This window comes from Haliotis cracherodii, unplaced genomic scaffold (genome assembly GCF_022045235.1).
Source record: "Haliotis cracherodii isolate W230 unplaced genomic scaffold, xgHalCrac1.p SCAF_8, whole genome shotgun sequence".
NCBI classification, from domain to species: domain Eukaryota; kingdom Metazoa; phylum Mollusca; class Gastropoda; order Lepetellida; family Haliotidae; genus Haliotis; species Haliotis cracherodii.
In genome coordinates this window covers 14,660,400-14,687,253 of record NW_027266341.1, presented here as the reverse complement: position 1 = coordinate 14,687,253, position 26,854 = coordinate 14,660,400, and the positions used below count along the sequence as shown (strand labels likewise).

The 26,854-nt window shown below is 41.6% G+C and overlaps 1 protein-coding gene across 2 annotated transcripts; it reads right to left on the bottom strand.

Moving 5' to 3' along the window:
- Positions 1-481: 481 nt before the first annotated feature.
- Positions 482-25,137, bottom strand: LOC139450040 (scavenger receptor class B member 1-like). Of its 2 annotated transcripts, none has more exons than XM_071231671.1 (14): positions 25,022-25,137; positions 23,941-24,094; positions 15,764-15,924; positions 13,733-13,874; positions 12,671-12,886; positions 12,128-12,219; positions 10,890-10,939; positions 9,115-9,184; positions 8,158-8,339; positions 7,523-7,641; positions 7,175-7,248; positions 5,160-5,211; positions 3,868-4,029; positions 482-2,553 (listed from the first exon to the last, which is right to left on the bottom strand). In XM_071231671.1, exons 2-14 carry the CDS (start codon positions 24,049-24,051, stop codon positions 2,491-2,493), a joined length of 1,494 nt encoding a protein of 497 aa, XP_071087772.1. In that variant the 5' UTR covers positions 24,052-24,094; positions 25,022-25,137; the 3' UTR covers positions 482-2,490. The 2 variants fall into 2 exon arrangements, with proteins under 2 accessions (XP_071087772.1, XP_071087773.1); XM_071231672.1 differs by having other exon boundaries at positions 23,941-24,089.
- Between the last annotated feature and the right edge of the window lie 1,717 nt (positions 25,138-26,854).

The window sequence follows — 26,854 nt, the reverse complement described above, 5'->3', positions numbered from 1 at the left end:
CATGTAGTTTACACCAATATCATATACGTTAATATACTAAACCGCAAAAGAAACGTCACCTCAAGTAGCATTGCATGAAAAGTTGTCATTTAAATATTTAGCTAATTTTTATCAAAGTTTCTAAAATTTAACATTACCTTGTCCGGAAAAATGAAATTTGATGATACAAAAAACAAAGCAGATGACAATAAAACCGATCGCCCAAACGCATCACGGCAACGGCCGTGGAAACCCGATGCACGTGAGTTTCGTGCAAATTGAAATGTACATGCGTTCCCCCATTTCTTGCCCTATAAAAATCCACCAAGATCGGATAACATTCATTCGTTATTGAATTGCTACCACATGCAAAGATTGACAGGAAATCAGCGACACCAAGTCCTTGGACGATTGCAAAGCTGGACAAACCGCCCGGCAAGTTGCCAATGCATTTCAAGTCCACGTAAGGACCATATACAGGCTCCAGCAACGGTCAACTACAGATGACCGACCACGTAGTGGAAGACCAAGGGTCACCACCCGACGTCAGGATCGTTAGATTGTGCGACAGCATCTTTAAGATCGCTTTGTTACTGCTGCGGAAACTGCTCGACTGACCATGGGGACACTCCAGCGACACATTAGTGCGGACATTGACGAGCAGACACCTCCACTGTCACAGGCAACACCGAGGACCCATTCTGACTCCAAGTCATCGCCGGGACCGTCTTCAGTTGGCAACACAGCACCAGCATTGGTGCCACCAGCAGTGGAGAAGAGTCCTCTTTACTTTACGAGAGCCAATACTGTATCTCAACAGAAGATGGCAGAGAGAGAGTCTGGCGACGCCGTGGGGAACGTTGTTCGGATGCTTGTGTTGTTGAGAGAGACTCATGGGGTGGTCCGAGTATCATGGTGTGGGGTGGAATTGGTCTTGCACAGAGGGTCGGCCCTGTGGTCTTCCAGAACATCGGTCCAGGGAGAGGCAATGGTGACACAGCAGCTCGGTACATTGATCAAGTCTTGAGACCACACGCCATACCTCATTTGGCACGTCGCCGCAACCACGAGATTCAGCTTGATAAAGCCCGTGCCCACAATGCGAGAGCAACAAGAGACTTCTTCCAGCAGAATGGCATCAGAACCATGCATTGGCCTGCCCTCAGTCCCGATTTAAATCCCATTAAGTACTTGTGGGACGAGATTCAAAGACGGCTGAATGACGTCCGACCAAGGCAGACAACTGCAGGTGAACTGCGTCAGGCGTTTCTCAGAGTGTGGGCTCAAGTGCCTGTAGCCTTCATCAACCGCCTCATTCATTCCATGTCATCAATGCAAAATGCGGACACACGAGATACTGACTTGTGATGGCATTTTCTCAGAGACTAGTGTTGTATTTCACTTTAAGAACATTTGACACTTTAATTTCAACCTTGATGATCAGTTTTGCCAAGTTTCATCTTTTTAATATCTCTCAAAGTATGTTTACAGTGTTTGGACAAATAAGGTTTCTCATATATCTCTCCATAGTGACGTTTGTTTTGCGGTTCAATATATAAAACTCAACATTAATACCGAATATGCTTTGTTGGAGACATGTTTACCCACATTTAATACAAACTTACAGAAGTTAGAATGGAATTTGTACATCACTGGTAGAAGTCCAGGTCGTTGAGGAGATTGAATCCCCGGGTCGCTGTTGCTGACATGTCCACTAGCTTGTACAACTGGCCTTAAGTGCCTGTCCCAAACACTGAACCCCACCCGTGAAGATTCGGGGTAGCATAGGTCTTCAGCAGTCCATGCTTGCCCTAAGAGCCGACCATGTTTGTCGCAAGAAGCGCCTAACGGGATCGGGTGGTCAGGCTCCCTGACTTGGTTGATACCTGTCATCGTATCCGAATTCGTCGGTCGATGCTCATGATGTCAATCACTGGATTGTCTAATCCAGACTTGATTATTTACAGACCGCCGTCATATAGATGGATTATTGTTGAGTGCGGCGTTAAACAACAAACAAACAAAACCCGACAACCAAATAATAATGACTGGTCTGTCTTATGCGTACTCGCGTGATTCACCATATAGTCAACGACAAATGACGTGGGTGGGTTCTACCTTTCTGCCAACATTTTTATGACACACTTTAATAATGTACCAATGTGTGTGGCAAAGCCACTTCTTTCAACTAGGGTTGAAAGCCCAGTTGGCAATGGTATCGGAGTAGTGGTAGTAGTAGTAGTGGTAGTAGTAGTAGTGGCAGTAGTAGTAGTAGTAGTAGTAGTGGTGGCAGTAGTAGTAGTAGTGGTGGCAGTAGTAGTAGTAGTAGTGGCAGTAGTAGTAGTAGTAGTAGTAGCAGTGACAGTAGTAGTAGTTGTAGTGGCAGTAGTAGTAGTTGTAGTGACAGTAGTAGTTGTTGTAGTGGCAGTAGTAGTACTACGTGTTCTTGCGACGTGTTCTGAGATGTTGGGAATAATACCATTAGATTGTTGTATGACATCCAGGATATTGTCACGTGACCAACAGGGGATCGTTTTCCGTTGAATCTGTTTCCGTTTCTCTGTTTTCAGTATTCTGCAAAAAGAATAAAAGCCAATTTCGTCTTTTTTACTTTTTGCACCTACCTTACCAACAACATGCTAGCTTAACTGTTTCCCCCACCCCCCGAAGTTCTACCATATACGTGAAAGCCGATATCAAGGCTAATACTGTACACATCTTAGGAAATTACCGATGGGTTTTATCTGCTCCTAATCAAATATAGCATGCAATGTGTCACTGACATGGCAGACAATCTATTGACATGAACCGTAAACAAGGTTACGGCTTGTCCAAAGTGAACTGGTGATCACAATACAGAACGTAAAACATGCTGTGCTAAAAGACGAATATTATCATATTAGTGCCTACAACGGAAAAAAACAAATCAATTATGCATATTCCCTATTATGTTTTGTTTCGTAGCATTTGATCACAATATATGTTTCTGCTAAAGCTCAAGAAGGTATAAGCCTCAAAGATAAAACAGCATGGAATCAATATATTCACAATAACAAAATCGGTCCACGGAGGATTCAAAACGGAAAGAAGGCGGGTCAACTAACGGTCTCAGCAATTTTGATTCAAGAAGCCTAAAAAACACTTTCTTGTCTGCTGGCTCAGCTTCTATATTGTATATCAGTCTTGTTGTTTATCAATTCTAAAAATCAATGTCCCAGCTTGACTCTAGTGATCGTTTTATAGTGAGTGAGTAAAAACGCAAAAGTGGGACTCTGCTACCGAAGCCCCAACCGCGGGGAAAGGCTAGATGAGTGAGTGAGTGAGTTGTGTTTAACGCCGCTTTTAACAGTATCCAAGTTATATCACGGCGTGTCAGCTTAATGTGGGAGGAAAGCCCGAAGTGATGCAGGTCTCAGACGTTTACCACTTCGGGGAAACCCACCAGCACGGGTATGGTGCTGAACCGGGAATCGAACCCAAGATCAGTTACCTGGAGTGTCCAAGGAACGCAATTCTGCACAGTGAATTATTACGCCTTAGACGATACTCGTAACAGTGTGTGGCCCAGATTGCAAATGTTGAGTGAATGAGTTGAGTTTCTAACAGCATCCATGTCATATCACGGCGTGCCTGCTTAATGTGGGAGGAAAGCCCGAAGTGATGCAGGTCTCAGTCGTTTATGGTGCTGACAAACCTCAAACATAAACCGCAGCGAAACGGGATTCGAACTCACAATCGTAGGTGTCTTGTGTGTCCAAGGGACTCAGCCCTACACAGCCAATTGCGGCGCCTTATACGACTTGGCCACCCGTGCCTCCCGACTTCAAATGGTCAGCACACCATGGAAATATATAGTGTCCCTTAAAGAACAACCTTAGAGTGCCTCACCTTTTTCTGACGTTTACGTCTACGCAGTGTATAAAAGACGACGATGACGACCACCACAGCCCCAACACACGGTAGCAGGTAGTGGAGCACGGACACTGCCTGGACAACCTCGACCAACTCCGTCCGCAGCTGACCAGCCAGGTCATCTGTTATTACAGTGCTCTGGAAGCAAACCGAGAAAAATATTTGCAGGTCTGTTTATAATGAAACTTCGCTAACCCGAACACCATTGACTCCATATACCCTTACAGACGATGTAACCTCATCGTCATGGCAGATCCGTATTGTTGGTTTGTTGTTTAACGCCGCACTCAGAAATATTCCAGCTATATGACGGCGGTCTGTAAATAATCGAGTCTGGACATGACAGTCCAATGATTGATATCATGAGCATCCATCCACGCAATTGGGATACGATGACACGCATCAATCAAGTCAGCGAGCCGGACCACCCTTTTACGACAAGCATAGTCGCCTTTTACGGCAAGCACGGGTTGCTGAAGACCTATTCTACCCAGGATCTTCACGGGTCAGATCCGTATGGACACGATTGTCCTGTATCGCTTGTCTCGAACTACGGATTGCTCGATATATTTGGCCAAATGCCTTCGAGTTTATTCATGTTATCTTGTATCAGGAGACCATGTGATCTTTACGATGAGGGGGCACGGGTGGCCGAATAGTCTAAGGCATCACAATTAACTGTGCAGAGTTGCGGCCCTTGGGCACGCCAGATACCCGTGAGTTCGAATCCCCGTTCGCCTGTTCGTCAGCACCATACCCATGCTCGTGGGTTTCACCAAAGTGGTAAACGTCTGACCTGCATCACTTCGGGCTTTCCTCCCACCATGAAGCTGACACGCCACGATATAACTTGAATACTGTTCAAAGTGGCGGTTAACCCAACTCACTCACTCACTCTTTACGATAAGAACAGCATTTCAGTTGCATGAAGATCACGGTGTAGCTGCTTCATGCCGAAGTGATGCAAGTCTGAGAATTATAAGAATTTGATGACAACCAAATAGCGCAGAAATGGTGCTATCAAAGAACAAACTGACAAGTGAACCCACTATCATAGGATCCTTACACGCCAAAGGGAAGCGACTCTGCCAGGGGACTGACGACCGGTCAAACGTGCCTCTCGTGACGTGAGAACAACATTTGACAACAATGGTGCAATGTAAAGGAATAATGGGAAAAGATTGGTGGCTGAACAGTGTCGTTTAGGATGACAGAGTAGTTTTGTATAACAACCCTACATTTATTTAGATAATCTAAGTATCCCGTACCTCATTAAACCACAGTATTGGGTGAAAGTACGTCGTCGTGTGCTTCAGCTGTCTGCAAAATAAAAGTAATGTTACCATTACTGACTTGTACGTGTGGTCGAAATCGCTTATAAGTACAAATACATGTATTAAGTTACTGCAGTAATAGTAGTTTGTTTGTTTATTTGTTAGTTGTTTTACGCCGCACTCAACAATATTCAAGCTATTTGGTCTGTAAATAATCGAGTCTGGATTAGACAATCCAGTGATTGACACAATGAGCATCGAACCACGCAATTGGGATACGGTGACATGCATTAACCAAGTCAGCAAAGTAGTAATTATGGTAGTAGTAGATTTGATAAATTTATTTATCCTCGTATTTACGGATGACATTATTTTATTTGATAGCACTGTCATTGGTCTCCAGAGGTTGATTACAGGTTAATATGAATAAGACTAAAGTTGTAGTGTTTCAAAAGGCTGGTCGATTAACGAAGTATGAAAAGTCAAAAGGAAAGGTCCTTGATATTGTCTCAACATACAAGTATCTGGGTGTTAATCTTGCTAGCTCAGGGTCAGAGACTTTTACCACAGCAGGCATGGGAAGTTGTGCTTATATTAAAATAGAGGTACAGTAAACTACGGTTATAACGAAAAGCTTATAACGAACTGACGGATGTAACGCACTAACTTTTTACGCTGTATATATGCTTATAACGAACTACGGTTATAACGAACTAAAAATAGTAGTCCCCTTGAGTTCGTTATAACCGTAGTTTACTGTATCTTTCACTTTCATAAGTTTCCATTAAAGGTTGTCTTGATCTTCGACGTAAAGGTATTACCGCTCCTCTTGTACGGATCCGAGATCTGTGGTTTTCATCCTTCATCAGATATTGTGAATATTCATGATACATTATATAAGCTTGCTTTACACATCAGGCGGTCTGGTCCTAATATTGTGGCCCGGGGAGTTGGGAAGATTTTCTCTGAAGGTTGTCAGAATGTGAAAATAATTAAATATCGGTTACGTCTGTTGTCTCAAAATGATAATAATTGTTTAAAACATGTTTATTTATATCAGTATCGTCCTGCTGAGAAAGGTTTGGATTGCTAGACATATAGAGTTAATTATTGTTTGGCTATGGTTATGGTGATATTTGGAATTGTCAGTGTGTCGTACTGGTATGTGATGAGATGTTTTTATCAGAATTTAAATTAAAATGTATAGATGTAGACAATCAGTTGATATACTAGTTTGAATTCTTATTGATCACTTAAGATCAATACAGGGCTTGAAAAGTTATTTATCGGTCGTTAATATTCCTTCGTGCAGACTAAGTGTGGCACAGTTTCGATGTTCAGGTAATGATCTCATAATATCACAAGAAAGAAATTTACGTATTCCAAGATGTGACGATTATGTCTACTTTGTATAATCCCTGTTGTTGAATCAGAGTATTATGTTTGTCTTGCTTGCCCATTTTATGATGATCTTAGGCAACACGCTTTACCTAAATAGTATTGTCAGTATCCATCAGAAAGTAAATGGAAACAACTGTTTAGTTCTGTTCGTGACACAACTGTTAATGCCTTGGAGAAATGTATTTTCTAAAATGTGAAGAAAGAAAACTGATATCTAAAATTACTGATCCCCATCACCATATACTGTACTATAGCACTGTACGTGTGGCGAACGCCGTTTTGAAACCGTTTGTGCTTTCACTGTCAAAAGGGACCTATTTACTTAATAAAGCATTCATTCGTTCGTGTGGTAGAAGTAGTTGTTGTATAATTAATAGTAGTAGTATGTGTGTATATGTGCGATGAGATACGACATGATGATCATCTGAAAAAATAACTGATATCTTTTTTGAGTGAAATTACACTTAATTCTACCTTAAGTCTGTCCAAATGACGCTATGGTTTTAGTCACACAAGGAATTACAAATATCCTATTTGTATTAATTGTTAAATAAAATTGTATTAATAAAGGAATACTCATATTTTTTAAAAGATTAATCCCCACTCACCTTATACTGGAAAAATTCGAAACGAACACTCCTATCTGGAGTCGCATTGCAACCTCCATGGGTACCCCGGACGTCTAGACAATAGAAATGAAACAAACTTAAGGAGAAACATGAATACCAAGTAGACTGTCAAATCCCGTTGTCTCGAACTCCAGGGGACAAGAAACGTTGTTCGACATACCCGATTCGACCTTATTAGTATGTATAGTGAAAACATCGGGGTTTGTCAGAATAGATGCGATTAAGGACTTAAACAGACCAGTACTATTTCGGTAATAATCTATGCAATTTACAAAGCAAAGCAAAGCAAAGCAGTTTTACATTAGTGTTATCCAGTATAAAACATACCGGTTCCAAATCCAGAAAAGATGCATGATGCTGTGGATCAGGATGGAGGCCGTTGACCCCGTTTATAACTTCCGGGTCACCGCCAAGGAAATGAGGATAGGACATGACAGCTGATGATGCTGTGTGTAGATAAAAAAGATTTCAACAAAATCCATAAAACAGAAAGAATATGTCATCCAAATGGGGTACGAGAGGTCCAAACGTGGAAGGCGTCGCTATTCCTCATGAAGAGTTTCGCTGATTAGGCTTGAGAGATCCTATAATCGTTGGTTCGCATCCCGGGTCGCCCCGATTGATTTGATTTGTCTGTACCAAACATGTGAGGGTCTCTGTTACCAAAGAAACAAATATCCAAGACCTATGTCACTTTCCTTTCTCTCACATTAAGCTGACACGCCGTGCGTCGCTATTGGCTGAAATAGTGCCGATGCTACGTTAAATTTGAACTCACTGCCTGACTGACACGCCGTGTATATAAAAGATTACAACGCCCTCTTCATAGTCATAAATATCTGCACAAAACAGTTCATTGTACATGACTGAAAGTGGCGTTAAAATGAGTTCACTCCGATATGAACTAAATATTGTGTTTCGCTCTTACTGGCGTCGTATGTCTATTTTCATCAAACCCTTACCCTCTCTACAGCCGCTAACGTTGAGCACCCCTGAGGGCATACAGTAGTCGGCGTTGGGGGTGCAGAAGCCCACGTTGTCGGGGTTGACGCTGCCGCTCTCCAACATGGAGGCGGGGAGGAGGTACCTGTAGGTATCGATATCCTTCACAATGTTCTCTCGATCAAAGTCCATGTACAATGTCCTGAAACAGTTCGAACCCATCATCGATTGTCTAGGGCATTATATCTCAGTTCTCAATGATAAAAACACACGAGAGATGACTTCAACTTTCCGGCAGTCATCAAAATGTTTTATGTCATTTTTATGTGGATGACATTACCAAATTAGACGCATCAATGACAAAATGATTTCTGGTGCATTTTTGCATTTTGACTGGGGCCATAATAGGTTCCTGTGGATTTTTGTCAGGTGCAGGCGCATTGACTTGCCTTTGCATGCGTTTGTCTCTGAGCAACAGATGGGGCAGGGTAGGCTCACCTTTTCACTATGATATAGTCGGAATGTTCAATTGACTCTCGGAGATATATTATCATTATGTACGGAGTTTTTGTAAATATATGCGTATGTATATGTGTGTATCTAGGTTACATTCATAACACACATCTGTTCCGTTCGTAAGTTTGGTTTAAGATCACTTGAAACGTTATATACAGTCGTGTCAGCCTATTGGGAGGAAATCCCAATGTGATTACGGAAAGGGTTTTGTGGCTTATATTTGAAAAGTAGTGATAAATTTATCACATTAAATTGAATAACATTTCCAAAAGATATCCCTAAGGTTGTTCGTCTTGTGGGGGTCATACTCCATCCCTATCCAATGTCCATACATCATTCCTAGCCAGCATCAATCGCCCTGTTCAGACGAGCATTCGTTTTATATATTCAAATGGTTACTGTTTTACATGGCCTATGTTAGCGTTATAACGAGTCAGGAAGGTAACCACTGTAACACCCACCTGCATGCGTTAGGAGAGTAGAAGAAGAGAGGCTTGTGTTTGTCAAGGAAAGGCGGGAAGAAAGTTCCGTCTGCGAAATAATGATAAACGTGATTATGATTTAACACCATGTTTATAAATTCTCAATATTACAGCAATATAACGCCTAGGAACAGACAGAATTTGTCCCACGCGATATTACAGTAATATAACGACTGGGAACAGAGAAGTGGTCCCATGCAATATTACAGCAATATAACGACTGGGAACAGACAGAATAGGTCCCACGCAATATTACAGCAATATAACGACTGGGAACAGAAATAATAGGTCCCATGCAATATTACAGCAATATAACGACTGGGAACAGAGAATAGGTCCCATGCAATATTACAGCAATAAAACGACTGGGAACAGAGAATAGGTCCCATGCAATATTGCAGCAATATAACGACTGGGAACAGAGAATAGGTCCCATGCAAAATTACAGCAATATAACGATTTGAAACAGAGAATAGGTCCCATGCAATATTACAGCAATTTAACGACTGGGAACAGAGAATAGGTCCCATGCAATATTACAGCAATATAACCGCTGGGAACAGACAGAATAGGTCCCATGCAATATTACAGCAACAAAACGACTGGGAACAGAGAATAGGTCCCCTGCAATATTACAGCAATAAAACGACTGGGAACAGAGAATAGGTCCCATGCAATATAACAGCAATATAACGACTGGGAACAGAGAATAGGTCCCATGCAATATTACAGTACTATAACTGCTGGGAACAGAGAATAGGTCCCACGCAATATTACAGCAATAAAACGACTGGGAACAGAGAATAGGTCTCATGCAATATTACAGCAATATTACGATTTGGAACAGAGAATAGGTCCCATGCAATATTACAGCAATTTAACGACTGGGAACAGAGAATAGGTCCCATGCAATATTACAGCAATATAACTGCTGGGAACAGACAGAATAGGTCCCATGCAATATTACAGCAACAAAACGACTGGGAACAGAGAATAGGTCCCCTGCAATATTACAGCAATAAAACGACTGGGAACAGAGAATAGGTCCCATGCAATATTACAGCAATATAACGACTGGGAACAGAGAATAGGTCTCTCGCAATATTACAGCAATATAACGACTGGGAGCAGAGAATAGGTCCCATGCAATATTACAGCAATATAACGACTGGGAACAGAAATAATAGGTCCCCTGCAATATTACAGTAATATAACTGCTGGGAAGAGAAAGAAATAGGTCCCACACAATATTGCAGCAATATAACGACTGGGAACAGAGAATAGGTCTCATGCAATATTACAGCAATATAACGACTGGGAACAGAGAATAGGTCCCATGCAATATTACAGCAATATAACGACTGGCAACAGACAGAATAGGTCCCACGCAATATGTCCATGTGGGGAATCGAACCAAGACCTTTACTGCGACGAACGAACGCTAACGCTGGCTACCCAAATGTCCCATGTAAACACAGCAATATAGATGCTGCTTTATTTATGGTAGGACATGCAACGCGATATTTACATTGAATGAATGAGGTACTTGGCTTAACGCCGCTTTGAACAGTAGTTCACTTATATCACGAATAAGAAGGAAAGCCCAAAAGGATGCAGGTCTTAGACGTTTACCACTTTGGTTAAATCCAAGAGCATGGACATGGTGTTGGCAAATCTAGAAACAATATCATGGCGAATCGGGGTTCGAATCCCCCGATCGTAGATTCTGGCAGCACATCTTATGCCACACTTACCCGTTCCATTTAACATCCGGGCGTATGGTGTGCTCCAGAAAGGCGCATTCCTGCAACAAAATTATTTAGGTACAGGTGCACTGATAGTGAGCAATTATTGTTTAACGCCGATTCAGCTGTTCATGGAGATATTGATAAATACTACTTCAATAAAATAGAATACATCAGGTTCAACTGGACTGATAGTTGATTTTTGAATGACTTTTACCTGAGAATCACTTGAAGGAGAGCGTTACATCTTATGTTATACTGCACAACGGTTAGCCATCGTTACCTCAATTAGAAGCAGTGTGCGAAATAGCTGCCTGCCCGCTAGCCAAATAACAGTGACTTTAAAACTGGGCTAGTAACATTTCTGTAAAGATGGCACGACTGTTTAGTTGAAAATTCTAATCTATACAATTATATTTCTACTAATCATCAAGTCAGTTAAGCCATCATTTAATGTCAAAGTCAGTTGTCATTTTGTTTTCATTATGTATATAGTATGTCGTAAACCCACGCGGAATAGTTGTATTTGCGGGGGCACGGGTGGCCCAGTCGTATAAGGCGCCGCGATTCGCTGTGCAGAGTTGCGTCCCTTAGGCACACCAGAAACCTATGATTGTGGGTTCGAATCCCGGTTCGTCCCGATTATGTTTCTAGGTTTGTCAGCACTATACCCGTGCTCGTGGGTTTCACCGAAGTGGTAAACATCTGAGACCTGCATCACTTCGGGCTTTCCTCCCACCTTAAGCTGACACGCCGTGATATGACTGGAATACTGTTAAAAGCGGCGTTAAACCCAACTCACTCACTAGCTGTATTTGCTGTACACAGATAATGTCTGATATACATGTACATGCGGTATTAGCGATTCATGTTAAAGTCTTAGAACCGCCACAAACGTCAGATAAACGTAAAGTACCAAACAGCCAAACATCGTCGCCGTTGTTTAGGGTAATGTTCTCAAAACACACAGAATACACTTAGGGTGAAAAAGAAATATGTAGGCTGTAGCCATAAAGTAGGGCAAGTTAAATCTGATAACGGCTTGCAACATTTTTTTGTACAAGCCCTCCTGGCCAGTGAGGCTTGGAGACTAATTCATGAACTGTTAAAAAGCATCAGAATGTTTTTTTGTGAATGTTATAAAAAGTATAAAATCGCGATTATCATTGTTATACGGTCAACAATCGTCGTTGTGAAGAAATTAAGTGGTAAAAGTGCAAGTAATAATGTACAAAGATATTACTCACGTTAACCCGTTAAATGTATCGACTTTGCTTAACCTAGCCAGATCTTCCGCCCCGGTGTAGACTGTAAACTGACCCTCGTCCGACCCGTTCCACTGAAACACGCCCAGGACAATGAACATGTTGAAATCGACTTCAATATCATTTTACGCTTCTGGAGTTATAAACGTAGAATCCTGTGTGCACACTTTGAGGATATGAACAGTGTCCATCGGGGTTTACGTCTATAACTTCTTAAGCGCAAAAAACATATTGAAGTGAAATCTTATAAATAAATACGTCAGTAATAATAACTTCACAGACTGCTTATTTTAACACATATACAACTGTAGACAGCAATACGAAAACAGAGAAATCGTTCAGGACAATAAAAAGGTTAACAGGCCGACCATTAGATATTTTGGAGGGGGACCTGAGATTTTGTATGGAGATCAGATATTTCATAAGGCCAGAGGGGTCATAAGCGGTCGTAAGGCCAGAGGGGTCGTAAGGCCAGAGGGGTCATAAGGGGTCATAAGGCCAGAGGGGTCACTATCAAATACTTGCTTTGTAAAAGAAGCCAAAATGGTCATCAAGAGTATAGCTGAGGTTGAATGCGCCGAGGATGTCGTCTTTGATGATCTTCAAGAGTGGGTCCTCGTACCCCCACACCATATCCCACACTGTGTACTTCTCGTACAGGTTGCCCCCCAGGGCTTCCAGTATAAGGTTGGTGATCTCTTTAACGACAGGGTACTCGAACCGGGTCATGTATGCTGCACCCTGGTGAACATGACATTTGTTTAAGCATCAAACATTTAATTCTCATAATGAATCACAAAATTATATTTTAGTTGAGATTCCGGGTTAGAATTGGTGCCCAGAAACCTATGCTGGTCGTAAGAGGCTGTAATGGATGGTGGTCAAGCTCGGTGACTTGGTTAATTGGGTGTCTTCGTAATCTGACTATGTGAATTGTTGCTCATATTATCAATCACTGTAATGTCAGCTCTAGATTCAATTATGTTCCGACCGCCGTGATATTGCTGGAATATTGTTGAATGTGGCGTTAAACCAAAAAGAAATTTTGTGATATTATGATGTATATTCGTACTGTGCATTTAACAACTCGCGTGGCTCCGTTCGATCAGTTTATTATACGATTAACCATGACGTTAGTTACCACTGCTGTTGCATTAACCGACTTCGTTCCATTGTAGTAAATGAATGAATAAATAAGTGAATGAATGGGCGAACGAACGAATGAATGAATGAACGAATAAGAGAGTGATTGTCATCCAAATATATCCGAAGACTTTCATATTCACTTTAGACATACATGTTAATACTAAATATATGTCATTCACAGGCAGCAGATGTTGCTAATTGTACAACCTTTTTACATTAGAATGTTTATCTGAGGTGCTTAATTGTCTAAATATAAAGTGTAATTCAAGTAAATATAGAATGAAATGCTATGTTATTTCAACAATAGAAATGTCCTTCTTCATTGTAATATCAATAGTACTCGCCCTTGGACCAGCTCACATGAGTTCAATAGTTCGTGGATCCACTGTGCTAATCAAGTAACATGTGTTTGGAAGACGACAATGTGTCGACGTTGCTCACCAGGAGGATGTTGTTGATGGTGGTGAAGGTGTCGTTCTCGTCCCCCACTGACAGCTCCCTGTCGAAGTAGTACCACGACAGCTGCCGAAACGTCACGGTGGAGTTGGCGTGGAAGGTGATGTTCTCTTTCTGCTTCTTTAATCTGAATCACATCGACACTAGACCAGGTGAGGCCGCAGTCTTCAGTCACTTCGGAGTCATTATCCTCCAATGAATACCCAAACCCCCTACTGTCTGGTCCCAAAGAAACTCCTTTTTGCCATGGTAAAACATATATAGTGTAACCGTCGCGTTGCTTCGCGGTACTATAGCGTTGTCCTTGTAATAATCTCCGCGTTCCCTTGCAGTAATCGTCGCGTTGCTTCGCGGCACTATAGCGTTTTCCTTGTAATAAACTCCGCGTTCCCTTGCAGTAATCGTTGCGTTGCTTTGCAGCACTATAGCGTTGTCCTTGTAATTATCTCCGCGTTCCCTCACTGAGCCATATCGTTCACAATTATTGCGAAGGAACGCTCTAAGTTGAGCAAGAGGACCCTTTGATATGTCGAGAACGCTATGATATGGCGAGGGAACGCTGTTTTACCATAGCAGAGAGGAGCTTCCGTTAGTTCTTTACTCCCGTCCAGACAATACTGGACATTTGTAAGATGAAGTACGCAATCTTCAATCGAAATTATTAAGTTTGTTAAAAGAGTATTTCCACCCTTAAATGTCCGCGGAGACCCAGGTAAAATAAGGCCCTACCACTTTATTGCTGCTCGAAAGTTTACCTGGGTTTACCAGGCCCCGTGACATAACTAGTGTCATCGTGCCCCGATGGCGTGTATCGATGCTCCAGCTTTCAGCCACTGGTTAACCTGGCTCAGGCTCGATTATGTACAAGCCGCCAGGATATAGCTGGAGCATGGACTGTCGCATGAAGCAACATTCGCATACTCATTCATGTCAGTGAGACCGAGTGTTGAGTTACAGGTACATGATTGTCCTATTGTCAATAGATCCGGGATCTTGAAGCGCCTTCAAACATAGTCGGCATAGGATCATTCATTTCCGTACAATCCTTATTCAGGCAAATGAATAGGTGCAACATGCGTAGGATGGAAATATATATTTCGCGTAATACCTCTCTGAACAGGTTTCATGGGAAACTCACTCAATTGAGAAGATTGTCCGGACCCTAAATACAATCTTGGTGCTCAGATGAATCCCATGCTTTAGCATGTCACATACGACAGTCGTAACGCACACACTTCAACATGGACCTACGGCAGTCGTAACGCTAAGACGGTCGAAACACCCATACGTTAACACTGACCTACGTCAGTCGTAACGCAAAGACGGAGGTAACTTCCATACTTTTTAACATAGACTTACGACAGTCGTTGTCCTGGAAACCAGTGTTTCTTTAAATGGTCACAAGCAACGTCAACAGTTTAACGTATTAACCACTGGAAAAAGTACACAGTGGCAAAAGTTAGTAAATACAGTTAAATATCAACATCTGCCGTATCACTAATTTAATTGTAGCTGTCTTCATTATCATTACCACAGGGCCGCCTCCGTGGTCTAATGGTAGTGCGTCCGCCCGGAGAGCGGAAGGTCCGTAGTTCGATCCCCGGCCGCGTCATACCAAAAGACGTGAAAAGAGGGTACTGTTGTTACCCTGTCTGGCTTTCGGCATTAAGGGGGTAAAACAAGGACTGGTCGGCTCGGAGACAGTATACTGTGTCTGAGTGGGATATTCATGTTAAACTGCGGCATGGTATCTCAGTGGGTTAGCACTATAAAATCGGCATCAGTCCGGACAAGTTCACACGCACGAGCATGCACGTCGCTATATAAGTGCAATAATCGACGCGACCTTCAACCCCATTTCACATCACTTTACCTTCATTTCCACATAGAACCGTCATGTGAAGAGTAGCGATCACTCTACAGTCTGTCACTTCAAGCAGTTCAATATGCGTCTATCAGTCGTCTATCAGTCGGTACCTATGTTTATCTGTCGTCCGAACCGACACTCATCCCTACCTGTACGTGTATGGCCCCTTTTCAACAACATAAGGTTTGACGCCATGGTCCATGACTTCATCAGCGTTGATAACGTCGAATACCCACAACTGAATTTGCATCGGTACGGGCAAATCTCGCCACTTCTCGTACGAATAGGACCCCACTTCCAAGGGCAGCATCTGGAAGACCAACACAACAAATATAATGTTATAATTATTTAATACCCTCTTGTACAGTCAAATGAACAGATTAGGAGATAAATTGTTAACGTACACATCGCCGTTGCATTATAAAAACCAGAAAATGCTAAATGACAGCAATCATCCGGCAATACTTTGTACAGATATTCAAAATGTGCCCAACGGTAGTTTAAGTGTATATGCCCCGAGGTAACTCAAGTGTATGTGCAGTGGACACAATGTGCACAACGTAGCGTGGACAAATTGAGCTACGTAGTGTGACATATTACCTCATGTGTATGTGCTACACAGTGGACTCAAGATCTCCTGTGTAGTGTTACATATTACCTCATGTGTAGTGTTACATATTACCTCATGTGTATGTGCCACGAAGTGGACACACGATCTCCTGTATAGTGTTACATATTACCTCATGTGTATGTGCCACGTAGTGGACACACGATCTGCTGTATAGCGTTACATATTACCTCATGTGTAGTGTTACATAATACCTCAAGTGTATGTGCTACGTAGTGAACACACGATCTGCTGTATAGTGTTACATATTACCTCATGTGTAATGTTACATAATACCTCAAGTGTATGTGCTACGTGGTGGACACACGATCTGCTGTGTGATGTTACATAATACCTCAAGTGTTTGTGCTATGTGGTGGACACACGATCTGCTGTATAGTGTTACATATTACCTCATGTGTAATGTTACATAATACCTCAAGTGTATGTGCTACGTAGTGGACACACGATCTGCCGTGTAGTGTTACATATTACCTCAAGTGTAATGTTACATATTCCCTCATGTGTATGTGCTACGTAGTGAACGTAGTGATTTGCTAAATAGGGTGTACAACATGTTCTACATAGCGTCACACACTACCTCAAGTGATAATGCTACACGTGAAAATAAGAATGAAAGAGATATGTATTGATTTAGAGATCATCACATGATAAAAATACATTTAGAGGGCATTCGCTCGTCACGCCGAAGACCCGAATTCGATTCCATATTGATACAATGTGTGAAGCTCACTCGTAGGCAATATTGCCAAAAGCGGCATAAATTAATACTCACTCCTATATCGAAACATTAAGCACACTCATAACACGAGATAACCAGCGTCTGAATCCTGACAAGATGTTTATTTAGCTGCTCTGGCGCATTGTCTTATCCAGTGTTGAGATGGAATCGAAATGAGTGTAAAGCCTGATAAAGCAGACAATGGGTCACCTTGACACAACCATGTGACAGATGCTATAGATTTATCAATTTACGTAACGCGACGTTCCTGCCTGTTCATGCCGATGACGTTATGTCATAACACTGCAGTTGCTGTGACTACGCTTGTCAAACACTCCCCAGATAAGTTAAACCTGACTCTTGTGTACTCTGTCATGTGCAAACTAGGGTTGTGTTGAGGGGCATTGTTTCAATAGGGAGTTAGGTTTAATGTTATAAAAAAGATTAACATGAATTGAAAACGATGAGCCACAGCAATTTAATTATTGTAATTAGTCTACCTTAAAATGAGCAAACGGAATAAATGTGTAATTCTCGTTGGTGATCTCAGGCTGATCATGTGTCATCGTACCAGGATGGCGTAGATCGCTGATCAAGCTTTCAACACTGGTTGCTCTGGTCAAGACTTGATTGCTCTACAGACTGCCGCGAGGTAACTGAGATATTATTGCCTGCGGCGCTAAACAACATTCATTCATTTGTTCATCCGCTCACTCCGAGGGTTGGGGGTCATTTTCGCTTAGTCTATCTCAGTGTAACTGCACAATCGTCCGTATTTCATCAAATGTTTTACAAAATAGCGACAGTCATCATCAAAACGTTTTATGGTTGTCACTTGTGTAACGACATAACCCAACATCGCACAGTGCTGACTTCCTGTTGTGTGATATGATACCACGAAGCCATATTAATCAAAACCACAAACGTGAAAAATGAGTTTGGAGCGTAACCCGTATAAATCCCCTTGCGACATATCAAACAAGCTGTCTGGTTCAATGTGGCACATATGGCAACATAAGTAATAACACCAACCCACTAAAGCGTATAATAATACCGCAGAAAATCATCCACCACACAATGATATTAACATATAAGATTTCTTTGTTGTTCAACGCCGCACTTAGCAAGAGTCCAGCTATTAGGGCGGTCAGAAAATAATCGAGCCTGGACCAGGCAATCCAGTGATTGATATCAAGAGAACAGATCTTTGCAATTTGGATTCGGTGGCATGCTTTAACCTGACCACCCCATCCCGTTAGTCGCCTCTTACCCCAAGCATAGTCGCCTCTTACGATAACTGCATTTTACTGGGTTTGGATCACCATGACGTCTTGTCTTGGTTGGTTTGGAACGTTAAAACGATATGCCATAATCGCTTCACTGTTGCATGGTGAGTGAGTGAGTGAGTTTGGTTTTACGCCGCTTTTAGCAATATTCCAGCAATATCACGGCGGGGATACCAGAAATGGGCTTCACACATTGTACCCATGTCGGGATTCGAACCCGCGTCTTCGGCGTGACGAGCGAACGCTTTAACCACTAGGCTATCCGACCGCCCCTGTTGCATGGTTCGAGGCAACGGTGACTGCGACGTTATACAGGCAGACAGGCACCGCTGGGAGTGAGTGAGTACGGTTGTTTTACGCCGCTTATTCCAGTAATATCACGGCGGGGGACACCAGAAATGGGTTTCAAATGGCACTGCTGGGAACTATCAGCTGATGATCAGATCATCCTCGATCATCCAGGGTATAGTATCGCCATATTAACATTTGCACACAGTGACCACAGTAGGTGAAATGAAATGGGGTTTAATGTCACATTCAATATTATTACACTTAAACTGACCACTAGCCGACAAGTCCTTTTTATATCCCCTTAATACCGAGCGCCAGGCAGTGTAACAACAAGTACCATTTTTTAACGTCCTTTCGTATGACGCAACCGGGAATCAAACCACGCTTTTCGTTCTCCGGGCAGACGCTTTATCCACTGGACCAGGGGGGTATTCTTTAACCCTTAGTAATTATTGACATGGAACTAGTGGTTCAACACATCATTAAACATATTATTCATGGCATTTACTGTTTGGGTGTCGGGCATATACATCAGAGAAGACTGATAATGATGCAATCTGACCATATATGGGACGTATATTAGAAGTCTTTACCTGTGTTACATTAATGGGACTGAGTGGATGTAAATAAGCATTGTCTGTGCCAAACAAACCAGTGGTTGATAAAATGAGCATCGTCCCACGCCGTTGGGGTACGATGCCACGCAAGTCACCAATTCTGACCACTCAGTCTCCTCGTAGTGTAAGTAGTGAGTGTGTGAGTTGGGTTTAACGCCGTTTTAAACAGTATTCCAGTTATATCACTGCTTGTCAGCTTAATGTGGGAGGAAAGCCCGAAGTGATGCAGGTCTCAGACGTTTACCACTTCGGTGAAACCCACGAGCACGGGTATGGTGCTGACAAACCTAGAAACATAATTGGCGTGAATCGGGATTCGAACCCACAATCATAGGTTTCTGATCGTGCATTAAATATTGATAGAGCATATTATGATTGAATGAATACATGTGAACAGCCTTCTGTGAAGCCCATGACTCACGAGGCTATTTATGTCTGATAACATAGGTTGGGGACACCAAAAGGTCTGCCAACAAACCTGTCATAAACAGACACAAATCCTCAAACTTTCCCGCTATCTTGATTGTTGCCAAGGAAACGTTATTAACGTCACTTTTCCCAGCCAACACTGCGGGAGAGAATGAATATTTCAGAAGTTTTTTGGGAAGAGGAAAGGCTCTTGCAGTGGTCCGGCGTTTGGTTCCAAATTCAATTTGACCGGGTTAAATCTGCAGGTTCCCCATTTCTACGTTAAAAACACAGTTTATGTTCATCTCTTAATTGATGGATTCTCCTTGAAGTATCAGCATCCAAGGTGTCGATCTTTTGAAGTTCGAATCAATGATGTCATTGTACGGATCCGACTAACAAGTATTTTGAAAGAAGTTTTATTCAATTTACTTGACACAAACGACGTAATCAGTTTTGAATGCGAAAACGGAACGTAAATGGTATATAAGGTCCCAGTCTACAAAATGGCCACTACTTTCATCAGAGATGTCTTTCCAAAGAAATAGCCAATATTTTCTGAATACCTAGCTCCGAAACATATGTGTACAGCGTGTACGTGTTTGGGCAGCTGGGGTCAGGGCGCCTCGACCACAATGCAGATTTCCCATGAATCAATATGTCTGTTCTGGCTAGTTCAGCCAGCAGGGATACACCGAGCAGGAACTGACTTGTGGACTTACTCCAAACAGCAACGTTAACCCTTGGAGTTTTAACAGCATAAAACATTTAGTTAATTGTGAGTGAGTGAGTGAGTGAGTGAGTGAGTGAGTGAGTGGGTGGGTTGGTGGGTGGGTGAGTGGGTGAGGGAGTGAGTAGGACAAGCAGACAAATATTTGTTTTGATAGAAAAAATATGGATGAAATTCAGGCATTTTTACATTATCTCGTCATTTGTATTATATGCGTATTGTGTGAATCATAGCTTTGGATCCTAACTTGCTTGTCCGCTACCTGTGTTGTTAGTTCTAGTCAGTAGGTCACACGCTGTAGCTGTCATCACTATGTCATATGAGTCGTCATCAAAACATACATGTTTGTGTCACCTGGTGTCATCCCCCGTGAGTACTGTAGACTGCTTCAGAGGAATGTATGGGGAATTGTAGATATACACTGGTGGGGAATTGTAGATATACAATGGTGGGGAATTGTAGATATACACTGGTGGGGAATTGTAGATATACACTGGTGGGGAATTGTAGATATACAATGGTGGGGAATAGTAGATATACACTGGTGGGGAATAGTAGATATACACTGGTGGGGAATTGTAGATATACACTGGTGGGGAATAGTAGATATACACTGGTGGGGAATAGTAGATATACAATGGTGGGGAATTGTAGATATTCACTGGTGGGGAATAGTAGATATACACTGGTGGGGAATTGTAGATATACACTGGTGGGGAATAGTAGATATACACTGGTGAAGAATTGTAGATATTCACTGGTGGGGAATAGTAGATATACACTGGTGGGGAATTGTAGATATACACTGGTGGGGAATAGTAGATATACACTGGTGGGGAATTATAGATATTCACTGGTGGGGAATAGTAGATATACACTGGTGGGGAATTGTAGATATACACTGGTGGGGAATTGTAGATATACACTGGTGAGGAATTGTAGATATACACTGGTGGGGAATAGTAGATATACACTAGTGGGGAATTGTAGATATACACTGATGGGGAATTGTAGATATACACTGGTGGGGAATTGTAGATATACACTGGTGAGGAATTGTAGATATACACTGGTGGGGAATAGTAGATATACAATGGTGGGGAATTGTAGATATTCACTGGTGGGGAATAGTAGATATACACTGGTGGGGAATTGTAGATATACACTGGTGGGGAATAGTAGATATACACTGGTGAAGAATTGTAGATATTCACTGGTGGGGAATAGTAGATATACACTGGTGGGGAATTGTAGATATACACTGGTGGGGAATAGTAGATATACACTGGTGGGGAATTATAGATATTCACTGGTGGGGAATAGTAGATATACACTGGTGGGGAATTGTAGATATACACTGGTGGGGAATTGTAGATATACACTAGTGGGGAATTGTAGATATACACTGGTGGGGAATTGTAGATATACACTGGTGGGGAATAGTAGATATACACTAGTGGGGAATTGTAGATATACACTGGTGGGGAATTGTAGATATACACTGGTGGGGAATTGTAGATATACACTGGTGAGGAATTGTAGATATACACTGGTGGGGAATAGTAGATATACACTGGTGGGGAATTGTAGATATACACTGGTGGGGAATAGTAGATATACACTGGTGGGGAATTGTAGATATTCACTGGTGAGGAATAGTAGATATTCAATGGTGGGGAATAGTAGATATACACTGGTGGGGAATTGTAGATATACACTGGTGGGGAATTGTAGATATACACTGGTGGGGAATTGTAGATATACACTGGTGGGGAATAGTAGATATACACTGGTGGGGAATTGTAGATATACACTGGTGGGGAATAGTAGATATACACTGGTGGGGAATTGTAGATATACGGTGCTTCAGGGTACTGTATGGGGAACTGTAGATATACACTGCTTCAGGGGAATGTATGAGGAATTATAGATATACACTGGTCCAGGGGAATGTATGGGGATTGTAGATACACTGGTGGGGAATTGTAGATATACACTGCTTCAGGGGAATGTATGGGGAACTGTAGATATACACTGGTGGGGAACTGTAGATATACACTGCTTCAGGGGAATGTATGGAGATTGTAGATATACACTGGTGGGGAACTGTAGATATACACTGGTTCAGGGGAATGTATGGGAATTGTAGATATACACTGGTTCAGGGGAATGTATGGGAATTGTAGATATACACTGGTCCAGAGGAATGTAAGGGGATTGTAGCTTTACACTGGTGGGGAACTATAGATATACACTGCTTCAGGGGAATGTATGGAGATTGTAGATATACACTGGTGGGGAACTGTAGATATACACTGGTTCGGAGGAATGTATGGGGATTGTAGATATACACTGGTGGGCAACTGTAGATATACACTGGTTCGGAGGAATGTATGGGGAATTGTAGATATACACTGGTTCGGAGGAATGTATGGGGAATTGTAGATATACACTGGTTCGGAGGAATGTATGGGGAATTGTAGATATACACTGATCCAGAGGAATGTATGGGGATTGTAGATATACACTGGTGGGGAACTATATATATATACACTGGTCCAGAGGAATGTATGGGGATAGTGGATACACACTGGTGGGGAATTGTAGATATACACTGCTTCAGGGGAATGTATGGGGAATTGTAGATATACACTGGTTCGGAGGAATGTATGGGGAATTGTAGATATACACTGCTTCAGAGGAATGTATGGGGAATTGTAGATATGCACTGCTTCAGAGGAATATTTGGGGAATTGTAGATATACACTGCTTCAGAGGAATGTATGGGGAATTGTAGATATACACTGCTTCAGAAGAATGTATGGGAAATTGTAGATATGCACTGCTTCAGAGGAATGTATGGGGAATTGGAGATATACACTGGTTACAGTTCTTTTTACAAGTTTTCTACAGTGTTTAGTTCAAAGTATCTGCCAAAGACGTATTTTAGGTTTTATTGTTTATTTGTAGATAAAAGGAAAGCATTTGACTCTGTAAACAGAAACAAAATTGTCCCAGAAAAAGCTTAAAAAAATAATTAAGCTCCAGACAGTTGAAAAAAAAGAAACTGCCAGCCACAAAAATACATTGTTGAAAAATACATTGTTGAAAGTTTTTTTATGTAAATATATTTAGGCTCCTAGTTTTATGTAAAAGCTTTGTTTGGACAGATGCATCTGATAAAATATCAAAATTCCCAGCCCCGACCCCTAACATAAGTAAATATACAACGTCAACGCCAGAGAATAACCAGTCTCGATTATCTGACCAAACAGATTCCATTGGGCGTAAAAGGCAAACTAGCGGTGAAAATTAAAATGAATGGATCACTGAAAATCGGTGTTGACATTATGTTATTATCTTTTGTTATTTTATCTTTTGAAAATAACATAATAAAGCACTGTAATGCACCATAATGACGAATCAAACCAAATATATAACATTGATTATCATACCGCTACACATGATTATCATAAGGAATTATTCTGTTTATACTAATGACGCTGTATATATTCCTATCACACAACTCAACCTTCTTCAAAGACAGAGAGTGTTGTTTTATTGTAAAAAATACATGAAGTTTCATTATATTTATCACACATTCGATTTGTTGTGGTTGCAAGCGACCGTCGTCATTGACAATACCTTTCTCATTTCCTGGCGTAGGATGATGTTGAAGATGGTGGGTGTGATGATGCCGACAGCCAGAACCACGAGCCCGATGAAGCCCCACAGTGCGGCGCACTTCTGTCCCATGTTGTCCCGTCAGATGTGAGTGTCGCACTGCATTAAATCTGCACTGAAACACACGTTATATCACCCGAGTGTGTTATCACGTGGCTCCTTCAGTTTCCCATATACAAGCATATTATCATGCGATAACGCAGAGTCCCACCTGATACAGAGGTGGGTGTTGATATTCAGTCCGTTCTACACTGCTACACTGACAGTGACGGCTACCTCGCTTACCAGCTGTTGAATTGAGCTAACATTATTTTATTATTTTTTTTAAATTCGAGGGTGGGGGCGGGAGTAGGCGTATGGAGGTGTGTGTGTCTGTATATGTGTATATGTGTGTGTCTGTATGTGTGTGTGCATCTATGTGTATGTGTGTCTGTATATGTATGTGTATGTGTGTGTATGTATGTGTGTGTGCCTCTATGTCTATGTATATCTATGTGTATGCCTCTGTGTGTGTACATGTGTGTATGTGTGTATGTGAGTGTGCCTCTGTGTGTGTATGTCTGTGTCTCTGCGTATGTGTGTGCTTCTGTGTGTATATGTGTGTGTATGTGTGCCTCTCTGTGTGTTTGTGTGTGTGCCACTGTATGTATTTATGTGTATGTGTGTGATTCTGCATGTATGTGTGTGTCTCTCTGTGTGTATGTGTATATGACTCTGTGTGTATTTGTGTGTGTATGTGTGTCTCTGTGTGTGCCTCTGTATGTGGATGTGCCTCTGTGTGTATGTGTGTGTGTCTCTGTGTGTTTAGTTATGTGTGTGTCTCTGTATGCGCTATTTGATACAGGTCTGTTACATTCTACATGTTATGCTGTATGTGTGTGACATGCTGCAGCTTTAAGACAAACACCTTATAGAATTCTCTGTAGTTCACAGCGACTGGCAACGTTATTGGCAAATTATTCATACCTATGCACAAAGAAATGCACACACCTTGTCGATATGGCTTTGAACATTATACATTTGACTGAAACCCATGACCTACTTTCATTCGATTATGAATCAGCTTTCCTATAATTCCGTCATAACTTCAAACAGTCGCTTCGTCGCCATCGTCATGGTCGTTGTTGTTGTAGACAATGAAGAGGTGCGCTGTCTCATTGTTACCACAATGCGCAGATGCAATGACCCAGATATTCAGAGTGTTATGTCGACCTGCTTGCGGATGTGGTATTTCGGAAACCTCAGTCGGGTTTATACGTTATATGTATCTAGATGACATTATTATAATGTAGCACTGAGCAGAAAAATGCGACAGTTTCACTTGAGATTCGATCTTGTAATTACATAAAAAGGTACACATGCAGTGGTACAAAAAAGTGCTCTTTTGCAATGCGATCTTTTGTTGTGAGAGACTCGCAAGTCACATGACCACACTGTTGGCAGACGACGCAAAGGTAACAGCAAATAGGATAAACAGGAAATCTTGACTATTGGCATGAAATGAATCCGGTGTCCCACCAGAAGAAAAACTTAGCAAAATTGACAGGGCTACATATAGCACAATTTTAGCGAGGTTTGAAACATCAAAAGGTGAAGGTGGTGATATTTTCCGTATTGGACAGAACCCCCTTTGAAATTTAACTTACACGAGGCCACGTGTGTTTCTCGACTCGATCGGACGACTCTTAGCGCTTTGTACCATAGCAATATCATGCCACTATCCTGAATGTTATATTTAGCTTTGTTAATTTCTAGTACCAAAGGGCCGGGACTAACAAGAGGTCGGTTCAGGAGCTTATTTCATAATTTCATATTACAATCAAACACTATTTTTATTATTGTTGTTGTTGTTGTTATTGTTGTTGTTATTATTGTTGTTGTTGTTGTTATTATTGTTGTTGTTGTTATTATTGTTGTTGTTGTTGTTGTTATTATTGTTGTTGTTGTTGTTGTTATTGTTGTTGTTGTTGTTGTTATTATTATTGTTGTTATTATTATTGTTGTTGTTGTTGTTGTTGTTGTTGTTATTGTTGTTGTTGTTATTATTGTTGTTGTTGTTGTTGTTGTTGTTGTTGTTATTGTTGTTATTATTATTGTTGTTGTTGTTATTATTGTTGTTGTTGTTGTTATTGTTGTTGTTGTTGTTGTTATTATTATTGTTGTTGTTGTTATTATTGTTGTTGTTATTGTTGTTGTTGTTGTTGTTATTGTTGTTGTTATTGTTGTTGTTGTTGTTGTTGTTATTATTGTTGTTGTTGTTGTTGTTATTATTATTATTTACAGATTAAAATAAAACATACAGCAAAGAGGGTTTGGGTGATCCTAGCACAGTCAGGCTGGTTAGGCTCATCATCAGCTCAGGGCCCTTGCCCCCTCTACACGCAGCCCAGGACAGCGAATGGGACTTCTCCAGAACTTTACGGAGAATGTGAAGACTCCCCACCACTGCAGCCTTCTGCATTGCCCAGATTGTCAGAAGAGTTGTAAGGTAGCAAATCCAGGTACTCTCCCATTGTCAGTCAACAGATTGGGAGGTACCAAACCTAAGGCACCGAGAACAATGGGGAATCGGACAACTTGGCACTTGGGATGCAGGCGTGACATTTCGAAAGCGAGATCTGCATATTTGACATGCTTTTCCTGAATTTAGTCAATCAATGATATAAATGATTTCATTGGATTTATCAAAAGAACAAGATCAGGTTTGTTAGCCTGGATACGTCTGAGGCTGTATACGGGCCTATTTTAGTATTTCTCAATTTCCATGAAGCCCTCTACATATTCTGGGTCGTACCATGGATGGACCACAAGCATAATAAAATGATCGAGCCGGTCCGTCGTGCCGCTAAGATACTGTGTTAAATTTGTGCCAAAG